Source organism: Dipteris shenzhenensis, chromosome 11, assembly GCF_047967505.1.
Source record: "Dipteris shenzhenensis isolate YYH24624 ecotype China chromosome 11, Dip_SZ_1.0, whole genome shotgun sequence".
NCBI lineage: Eukaryota > Viridiplantae > Streptophyta > Polypodiopsida > Gleicheniales > Dipteridaceae > Dipteris > Dipteris shenzhenensis.
Genome location: NC_141606.1, coordinates 32,396,523 through 32,407,521, shown reverse-complemented (window position 1 = coordinate 32,407,521; position 10,999 = coordinate 32,396,523). Strand labels below are relative to the sequence as shown.

Genomic DNA, 10,999 nt, shown 5'->3' with positions numbered 1-10,999 from the left:
TTTTCCATTTCTTCGCAATCTCATTACCTTTTCATAAAGCAAAGATTTGATGATGGCAGTAAACTTTGAAATTTTTAAAAACAAGGCTATGGCAAGATTAGTTTTTAGTGTCTTGACAGGGGAGCTAAACGGAACACGAATGTGGTTGCAAAATGATTGAGAGAAAGAAGTGACTTGTAGGAGCATTCAATGTAAAAGCTCATGTACTACATGTTGAATAGTACTTGTGTATATTTTATTGAGTATTTTATTATTTTTGGATATTTTGAACTAGCAAAATGAAGAAATCGTGAATTTCTCTCAAGACCCCAAAATTAGCTCCCTTTTTCCTAATGTACCCCAACCTAGTATGTGCAACCCTTGGGGAGAATTTTGTATGTGCGTATGCGTGCGCGTGCATGTGTGCGTACGTGTGCGCGCACGCACATTTACATGCATTCACGTGTTTGTTTGTGTAATAATGGCACTGGTAGTGGTAGGGGTAATTGAAAATAGTGGTACTGATAGGAGTAGTGCCAGAGTGGTGATTTTTAAGTGATCTAAACTACTACAAGAATTGCCCTTGAGGTTTTAATTAAAGGTTTGGCTTTTTAAAATCTGACAAGTGTTCAATGTTATGTCGCATGCATGTTCTATACGTTGAGCAGTGAAGGTATTAGTCTTTTGTATTTAGTTGTCTATGGTCCCGATGTGTGCAAAACCAAAACTGAAGAAAATAAAAACTTGAACTAGAACAGTTGCTTCAATTTAGTCTTCTTAGATGAGGACAATTGGCAACATGGAGAAGTCCACATACAAGTTGCACATGGTTGTTCCTTTAAGTTGCATGCTTTGGCCCAATTAGCTAATCAAACCCCAAAATTTGTAACAAATGTGGAAATAAGATCCGATTCGCCTTGTTATTGGATTTGCATGAGACTTTCCATTTTTCTATATTAAATGAAATTTCTCTCCTGTCATCGACAGAAAGGACGTACCTCTCCTCCAATGATCTGCTTTCCATTCACAATTGCTACAAATAGAATTTTGGGAGGCTACTCTTGCTCTTTGTCTCATCACTTGCTTCATCTCTTGTTCTTATTCTCGTGTGTCCAACAGTGTGATAGTCATAGATAAGAGTAAGATCGTATTTGGTCTTGAAGAGTGGCATGACAACCAATCATGTTGGGAAGACATAATTGAAGCAAGTGGTCAAATGGAACATTCGATTCCTTCATCCGACCAACAGGCATGTATGGCAGCCCTTGCTAGGGACCAAACCTCTCAAATATAGAGTGGACTCGCATGGAATGATTATCGGTTCTCTTGCTACCACAAATGATCCACAATAAGCCATCGATTCCCCATCAGATCATTCAAGTTGAGTTCGAGGCATCTCCATTGCAGTTAGATGCAACATTCCAAACTCACTTACCTATACCGTGTGCAAGACTATGGCTCCTGTACTACAAGGCGACGCAAACTTCCTTGGTTGGTGTTGTCCTCTTTGATGCATTAGCAGCTGAGGGTGACCAAATGTGGTGGTATGCACACACATGCAAGTGGTTCGAGAGACCAAGATTCCACATAGACAAGCTACCACCCTTCCAATTTGTCCCATTTTAAGGCAACGAGCTCAACCCGATTCAAGAGGATCTTTTACAACTCACATTCAGGACTTGGTTGGCACCGAGAGAGCTCCCTATGAAGCTCAACTTCTATAGGGAACACTACCTATGCATCTCTAAGGAGGTACACTTAGATCCACTTACCTCACTCGCTTAAGGTTGCCATTGGGCAATTCCGCGTTTCATCACACCGACTCTGTATCAAGAGTGGACAAGCTAAGGAAATACCCAAACAGTCGTACCTGCACACTATGTGACCAACATGAGATCAAGTTAGAGAAACACTTCGCCTTCCTTTGCCCAATTTACTATGAGATCCATGGACAATACAATTGACTCTGTAGAGAACTTCAAGCCCCTTTCCACACTTCTCTCATACCCAAACCACAAATGCCTTGCCACTTTCATTCATGAGGCGGTGCAAAAATATAGTCTCATCAAATCAAAGAGAGAGGGACAAGGGGCTTTATCAAACTCATCTCAGAGTGTGATAGCAGAGTTCTTCTAGCCATAGCATACCGACTCCCTAACCACAAAAAGCAAGCAAGGCAAAGACCCTAACGCAAGACATTCGACAAAGGACAAATGCACACATCACAGTAATTGAGATCCCGTCCATTTCAAACCCAAGGCACAACCGACAAGGGTCACTGTGGCACTTGTCAGACATAGAGCTGTGGCCAAGAGGTCACGACAAGCTACACTCACAAACAAGAAACAACAATCCTCACAAACTTCATGCCAACACAACCTAGCCTGTCATCAAATCCACCTTGACATCTCATGTTGCATGATGATGTTATTGAGGACTAATGATGACATTGACTATGTCCTACATAGTTTTCTAGCATGGGTTAGGATGCTCATTTAGTAGCTCCACCCTTTTTGCTCATTGTATCAAGCTTTCTTTCAGTCTCATAGATCCGTCGGTCTTCAATACACTTTAATAAACTCTCTCTCTCTCTCTCACACACACACACACACTCTCTCTCTCTCTCTAAGGTAAACCCAAAAAAAAAACAAGTTGATTGCAACCAATGCTATAAGGACTTAGCTTTAGAAGAGAATCATAACTACCAAGTGCAAGCACTTAAGGAAGAAAGGAACAATAGGCAACAGAAGGAAGAGTGGTCGTCAAAAAGCAAAGAGGAAAAAAGATGCATTGGAGACACGGGTGCTCAAAAGAAGCTACCACCCCAAAATTATAATTATTTTCAAGGAGCTAAGACAATGTGTTGAATTCCATCACTAATGCATAAACCTAACAAGGTGTAAAAGAAAAGCATGCCCTCATAATTGAGACCTCTAGTAGGAGAACAGATGTCTTCGAAAATTGAAATTATTTTACAATGCCTGCAACCTCTACCCCACAACGTTTCAAATGGATAACAATGCAAACCACTTCAGCACTGTTCAAATTATATACTCCATGACTAGAAGACTATCATTAAGCTTTCATGGTCCAATCTTTTGAACTCGCAAGTCACAATACCCCTCCAACAAAAGCTAATTAGTATAACTGCCAACTCTTCACAATATTTATCCTCAAAATTCTGCAGTATTGAAATATTGACCTTTCGAACTATTGAACAAACTTTTGTACATTGTGATACCTTGAAAAAGGAGGGGAAAATACAACCTTCTACCCTCATGTGCTCTTTGAATTGAAACTAATAAATCCGTCAAAAAAGTCCCATTATATGTGTGCTGATCTTATTCGAATTTGCGTTGAAAATCCAAACAGCACATATTTTTATTAAGCCCCAAGTCTCATTCTCCACTAAAGAATCTTATTGTTGAGTTTCTAGAGGAGTGGTCATGAACAAAACCACAACAGATCAAGACAAAAATGATATGACCTTAACGATACAGAAAATCAAATAAACTAGTAGAATTAGGGACTGTTCGGACAGCAAGCACAGCAGAATAAACTCAAAATACTATACTCAACCACAAAGCATGGGAAAACTGCTCAAAAAAAGAGTCGAGAACATCCAGCCGCTAAAATCGCAGTCAAGAATGGCTGCTCCTACTGAGATTTATAGAAGATATAATCTGCCACACTCCACACAAGTCGGGGGCTCCACAGGCTTCAGTTTCTGAGTAGAGGCAACCCGCCTATTTATAGGTGTAGGAGGGAGCCTGTACCATCTGCTGGAAAACTGACCAGGTCTGTAGATCTGGCCTGACTTTGTCTGCTGCAAAACCCGACCTTGCACTTGGATCTTGTGGCTGTTGCGGGCTGAAGATGGGCCCTGGTAGTGCACTAAGCATGATGTATTTGCTGCCCTGCTGCAGCCAACCTGCCAGCGGGACACGCGACTGCTCCAGCTACACTTCCAAGTACTTCCAGTCCACCAACCTGCTGCAAACCATGTACAGACCTTCTGTCCAGGTTAAACATTCTCATTCAGTGGCTCACAGGTGGGTCAGCGACACTACTACACCCCCTCAATGACTCGACTGTGGGCCAAATGCTCATGCGTCTGATGAGATGCTCCAGCTTCTCTCTAAAATATCCGAGATAATGTCCTCTGTTGGCCAGTAAAGCAGATCCATGACCTTGTCCTGGATCAGCTTCGGAGTCCTGGTATGCTTTACAAGCATGGAACACCGGGTTCTTTGCAATAGCTATGCAACTCATGTTATTGCACATGATGACCGTCACCTCATCTTGAAGAACTCCCATGTCCTCCAGTATCCATTGGAGCCAAACCGACTGGCATGCTGCCAAACACGCTGCCCTGTATTCTGCCTCTGTAGAAGATAGCACAATGGGAGGCTGCTTCTAGCTATGGCACCCTCTACAAACATTAAGCAGTAACCTGAAGTTGAGCATTGTGTATCCCAATCTCCAGCCCAATCCAAAATCACAAAAAACTCCAAGCTTGCTACCAGAGAGATACGTGATTCCATAGCTGGTTGTGCCTTTGAGGTACCTTAAAACTGTCTTCATGTGATCCTATCTGGGTTTGGTTGAGAATTGACAGAGTACTCCATCTGCAAAAGCTATGTCAGGCCTGGTATTAGTTAAATACAATCAAACTACCAGCCATACTCTGGTATACTGCTGCATCTACCAACTGAGACGTGTTCTCGTTGCTCAGCTTCATCCCAATTCCACTGGACTTCATGGTTCTTTGCAATCCAGCATCTGAAATCTTTTCAGCACCTCCTGAGAGTACCTCTCTTGACTAGTCATTCTTTTTCCAAACTTCCATGCCAAGGAAACAATGAAGAAGTCCCAAATCTGTCATTTCACACTCCAACATCAAGAGTCCTTTGACTTCCTGGATCTTTCCCCTGTGATGCATACAAGATTATGATCACCATCTTATCTCCTCCTGTGAAGAGATAGAGGCTAATATCAGATGGACTACAAGATAATCCAATCTCATGGAAGAAGTCATCTGTCCTTGGGGGTACCATGCCCTTGGGGACTGTTTCAGCCCATACAATGCCCTGCGAGGTCTGCACACCTTCTTATCACCTGAAGTCCTGGCTTCTCAACATATACTACTACTTAAAAGTTCACCATTTAGCAAGGCTGACTTCACGCCCATCTGAAAATAGGTCATTGATGGTGGGCTGGCAAAGCTATGACCGTCCAAATGGTGGCCATCCTGGCTGCAGGAGCAAATGTCTCTCCATATACCTAGATGAATCCAGGAACATGTTGGAGTTGCAAGAAGGATTGAGCAAGTGAAGCAAAAGAGAGAGTTTATTCAAGAGAGACAGGCCCAATATATAGGCTCCCGTTACATCTAGTAATGACATCACATGTGAGCTCAGTAGAGCATCTAGATCCACAAATCTCTCAATCAGTTCCATGATTCTCTCAATCACACACCACACACCTGAATTCACTCAATCACACCTACTAACATCTTTAAAATAAGAATCATAATGGTTGTAGTTGAAACCTTTGTTCCGATCACATCCATTGGAAATCATCATGCAAGTCATGATATATTCTTCCTTCATGAAAGCTCTTGTCATAGTCAACCCACACTAGTCAACTAGTCAACTAGTCAACAAGATGGTATGACTTGAAATCCACTTCAAAGTATCATAACCTCAATATAAAAGATTAAAAATGCATTCAATTGAACTTCGAAGAGCATTCTCACAACTGAAAAAGCAATCTCTGAATCTCTGATCTGTACTTTAACTCCTCAAGCATCACCTTAGCATTTAGGGTAGCATCAACCTTCAAAAATAGTCTAAAAATGCTTGCAGAAAACAGAGGAACCTTGGAGGGTTGCTACCTCACTCCACAAAGCATCAAGTAGAGGGCATTTGCTGCGCAATCAAAGGTACTTGGAAGTAGAAGACTCAGTGCAAGTCTCAAGACCAAATGAAGCTTCACACCTCCAAGCGCAACATCATCTTCTCCAACTCCAAAAACATGTCTTTTTCAAAACCCAACTCGGTTTTCCTTAGTTTCTCCTCATTCCCTTAACCATTTGCTCTCAAAATTCACCAGCAGGTAGCCCATAGGGTCGCCTAAGTGCACCTTAGATCGTTTTTGAAATGGTGGCTCTAGCAAGCTGTATCATCAGAAATGGCACGGGATAGGACGAGTGTAAGCACGGGCTGTAGAAAGACAATTTCTAGAAACCCTCTAGAGTGGAAGTGTGCCTATATGAGGGGAATCTATGGCTGAAAGGGTTTGGACAATGGTCGCCTACATTGGGAGAACAAGCGCTTGGAAATTCTGCTCAAAAGAGGAGAAAATGGAGAAGAAGAGAGTGTGAGGAAGAAGATGATGACATGGCACTCAAGGAGGTCTCAAGGAGAGTGAACCAAGGCTCTAATACCACATGTTGGAGTTGCAAGAAGGATTGAGCAAGTGAAGCAAAAGAGAGAGTTCATTCAAGAGAGACGGGCCCAATATACAGGCTCCAGTTACATCCAGTAATGACATCACATATGAGCTCAGTAGAGCATCTAGATCCACAAATCTCTCAATCAGTTCCATGATTCTCTCAATCACACACCACACACCTAGATTCACTCAATCACACCTATCCTTCATGCAACCTTGGCAGACTTCAGCACTGTCTGCAACACGTCAAGTGTTTGATTCCAAGCCACGACATGGGGCTAGATGTGGGGCTATAGTGCTGTGTCAAGTGGCCCCATTAGCAAGGGTAGCAAACAAGCTTGGGGTCAATTTGGCCACCCAATCAGACTAGTTGGGTAAATCCGATCCACCTGGGTCAAGTTACGCCAACATGCTGATTGACCGGGTTAGCCTGCATAAGCATACCGATTGCAAGGGGATCACCCCTATACATAAAGCCCCTTGCCCCTCTTTCATTTCATCTTGTATTTGAATTTTTTCTCAGAAGTTCCATTTTGAGTTTTCCCCTGATATTGGGTGTCGATGTTCAAGTTTGCTTGGTGTGCTCTCAATTAGCTGTTCGCATTCCGCTGCACTTTCCCAGGTCCATGCAGCATGCTCCAAAGTCAGTGTCTGTGAGCTGAATGTGCGAGAGAACAGAATCTGCAATGGTACCCATGATCATGGCCAAGGCCTCCACATCATGCATCACCGTTAGCAAGGTAGCGAACAAGCTTGGGGGTCAATTTGACCAGCCAACCTGGTTGGGTAACACCGATCAGACTGTCTGATCAACCTGGGTCAAGTTAGGCCAGCCTGCATAAGCAAACCGATTGCAAGGGGATCACCCCTATACATAGGGCCCCCTCTTTCATTTCATCTTGTACTTGAATATTTTACCAGAAGTTTCATTCGAGTTTTCCCCTAAAATTCGGTGTCGATTATCTCTTCCTCTATTGTGATGTTCAAGTTTGCTTGGTTTGCTCTCAATTGGCTGCTCGCATTCTGCTGCATTTTCACAGGTACATGCTCCAAAGTCAGTGTCTGCAAGCTGAATATGCGAGAGAGCAGAATCTGCAATGGTACCCATGATCATGGCCAAGGCCTCCACATCATGCATCACCCAATCTTTCACTGCTACTGGACACAATCTCAGCCACATTTGTGGTGGGCTATGGCCTCAACTCCAATTGTAATCTCCCAAATCAACCTCACCTCTAGGTAACTCTAGACCTTATCTTCGAATGAGGATAATTCAAACCATCATGCCTACCTATCTCCCCAGAGTTTGGGCCGATCATGATGAGGATGTGAAAGGCTTAGGAGGGGAAGTGTGAAACAGGGTCACCTCGTTCTTAGAGGGGCTCCTTCCTTCACGGCTGAGGGGTAATCACAGGAGTCGCCAAAAGGCTCTGATTTAGAATTAGGGACTGTTTCGACAGCAACCCTATCAAAACAGAATAAAGTCGAAACACTTGCTGGAATCCCTCAGAAATAACAGCAAACACTCCCTGAAACTCGCACAGATATTACAGCATGTAGCGAAGACATGGTACTCAGTATACTCATCCACAAAGTGTCAAGAACATCCAGCATTTAGCGAATACATGGTACTCACAGAACATCCAGCAAACACTCACTGAAACTCGCACAGATATTACAGCATGTAGCGAAGTCATGGTACTCGGTATACTCATACACAAAGTGTCAAGAAAAGAGTCAAGAACATCCAGCCAAAAGTGCTGGATAAAATTGCAGTCAAGAATGGCTGCTCCTACTGAGATGATGTAATCTGCCACACTCTACACAAGTGGCAGGGCCTTTAGATGCTTGCTTTTAAGCTTTATGTAACCAAAAATGGCCGCCTGTTTAGGAGGGATCCTAGACCCTGCCCAATCAGCCGACTGTCTGCTGGAAAACCAACCAGGTCTGTAATCTGGCCCAACTTGGTCTGCTGCAAAACCCAACCTGCTTCACCTGGATCTTGTAGCTGTTGCAGGCACTTGGTAGTAGATGGGCCTTGGTAGTGCACTAACACCTGCAGACAGACCTGCCACATGGACACAACTGCTCCAGCTTCACTTCCAGGTACTTCCCCACCAAACCCGCTGCAAACCATGCACAGACCTAGTCCAGGTCAGACATCCTCCTACAGTGCCCTAACCCCTTGTCAACCTCATATGGGGGCTCACAGACACTCCTACATAATAAACAAGCAATACAACCACTGACCTCGTAAAGGAGGGGTCCTCCAAGGAATACCCCAACAAAACAACCCTCTTAAGCCCATGTGTCATTATAATATCTTACAGTGTGAATTACTGTAATTCCTTTACTCCTAAATTACAATCATTGAAGTGTTAGAGAACAGGAACTAGCTTTCTAAGACCCTAACCACCCGGCGAAAGACATTCCAAGTGAAAATCCCAACTAAATCAACATGACATGTACACAAGAATAACTCATAAGCTCCTTCAGATCGAGGACAATGAACAGTAGTAAGGACAAGGTCCTTATTGCACAGATATAGGTCAATCTTCCAAAAGAGGTAGGCTGCCTGACACGCTCCCTTTGTTGCACTGCTCACACATGAGCTCCAGTGGATTCTTGTAGGGTTGTCTAGAGGTTGGGCAAAGGGCCCCCTTTTATATAGGGTTGGTGCTGGCTGCCCCCTCGCCTCATGAGCTGGCCGACCATCAGTTGTAGGCAGGTTGGACCTGCCCTACGTGACTGACCAGCAGCAAGTCCCAGGGCCGAACCTGACCAACACCAAAAACCATAACAAGAACCTTCCAGGACATTTCTTCAAGACCTTTGCTGGGCCTTTGCATGCCCCAACCCTGGCCCATTCCCTGCCACGGTTGCTGGCTTGTACACAATCCATATGGCTGCCAGATCCCGCCCTGACCGTTACAGATCGGCCCTCTTCACTTGGACTCTCGGTATGCCATCTCTTGAAGTTTCAGAGATAACAATTCCTAGACTTCACGGTTTCCATTTCATACAATAAAGCCGTGTAATAAACAGCTCTTCAATCTCTTCTTTCCTTCATTAAATATAATCCAAATGAATAAATCGTTCTAAATATGAAGAAATAAAAGCTAGTAACAATTTTCCCGATCAGGTAACGCAATAAAAACAAATCATCGACGGTTAACCAGTATCATGTTATGATTCAAGAGCAGGCACAGAAATAGTCAATCGTATGAAAACATAAGTTCCAATAAGTATGCGGCGAGGTTGGTCAAAAAGCAGAATACCTTTCGCTGTGTTCCATTACAGATTAGTATGTAATATTGGTGATAGAGGAAATTGCCAGAGAAGTCCTATTCTCAATCTACCCGACTGCAAAATGCTCTTCGCAATAATATCGTCGGGTCAAAGAATCGCAAGATGGGCGTTCAGCGTTCCCTCAATTGTCCATGATCTCACGAATCAAGGGGAAGGCAAAGTGAAAACATAACGGAATTGAAGTTGCTTGTGTTCCCAGATTTGAATCCTCGGATCTTATTATGAACCTGCACATGGCGTGTGTCAACGCGATGATGAGGGCTCAAAGTTATAACGGCAAATATCGTTTAAGAGCATGCTTTCCTGCGACGGCAGCCCCAGCGGCAACCCCACCGATAGCCCCAGCAAAAGCCGCTGCTCTAGGTCCGGCAGCAACCCTAAACAGGGCGCCAGTGCCCAAACCAGCCCCTATGCTGTTTAGAATGTCATCGGTTCCTCTGTAATGAACTATCCCGCTCTCCAACCCAGCATACAGAAGACCTACCACTCCCAATTTGTTGGCATAACTCCTCCCCCTGTGGCCGGAAGCGTTTAGCACTCTGTTTACACGAAGCTTGAGAGTATCTCCGGTCTCGGATGCGCGTACACCATCAACAATACCAAGTCCCCCGCCCAGAAGCGCTCCGCCCAAGTACCCGCAACCCGTGTAATACGTCAGATTCTCGCTCCAGTTCCGGCGCTGCGCAGCGGCTTCTTCCGGGAAGAGGAATTCAGGGGAGGAGGGGAGGCGGTAGAGGGTGGAAGCGGATCGGGGGTCGAAGGAGGAGCCATGGAGGTCAGCGTAGGGGTTATAGAAGCGGGAGTTATCGCCAGAGTCACTGGAAACCATGGCGGAGGGCGATGAAGGGAAAAAGGGGAAGGGGAAGGGAGGAGGAGGCGATGGAGATGAGGAAAGGAGGAAAGGAGGAGGCTATGGCGAGGAAGAAGCAGGGAAGGCTATGGCGATGAGGAGATGGCTATGGCGACGATGAAGGGTTTGGGTCTTGAGAGCTTGTGACCGCCATAGCCAAACAAGCAAAGAAAAGTTCACAATTCACAGGAAAAAGCGCCCACTCTATTACCTTCGTTTTTAGAACATACCCTCCTCACAGCCATTCCCGTTGGAATCAGCTTTCCCATGGCCTTTCCCTTCGTTAACCTTTTCTCTCCATGGAAAGACCCAACGCATAGGCTTGGAAAAGGGCACATATATGCTTAGGTGTCAAGCTCTTATGAAAAGTTAAGTTCGTCTACATGTGGCATGGTACTGGCGGCG

At 44.5% G+C, this 10,999-nt stretch overlaps 1 protein-coding gene across 1 annotated transcript; it reads right to left on the bottom strand.

Annotated features, from left to right (window-relative positions):
• Positions 1 to 9,693: 9,693 nt before the first annotated feature.
• LOC147896921 (mitochondrial import inner membrane translocase subunit TIM23-2-like) lies at positions 9,694 to 10,774 on the bottom strand. The gene has a single exon (XM_087381503.1). The coding sequence runs from the start codon at positions 10,571 to 10,573 to the stop codon at positions 10,013 to 10,015; it is 561 nt and encodes a 186-aa protein (XP_087237629.1). The 5' UTR covers positions 10,574 to 10,774; the 3' UTR covers positions 9,694 to 10,012.
• Positions 10,775 to 10,999: the final 225 nt, after the last annotated feature.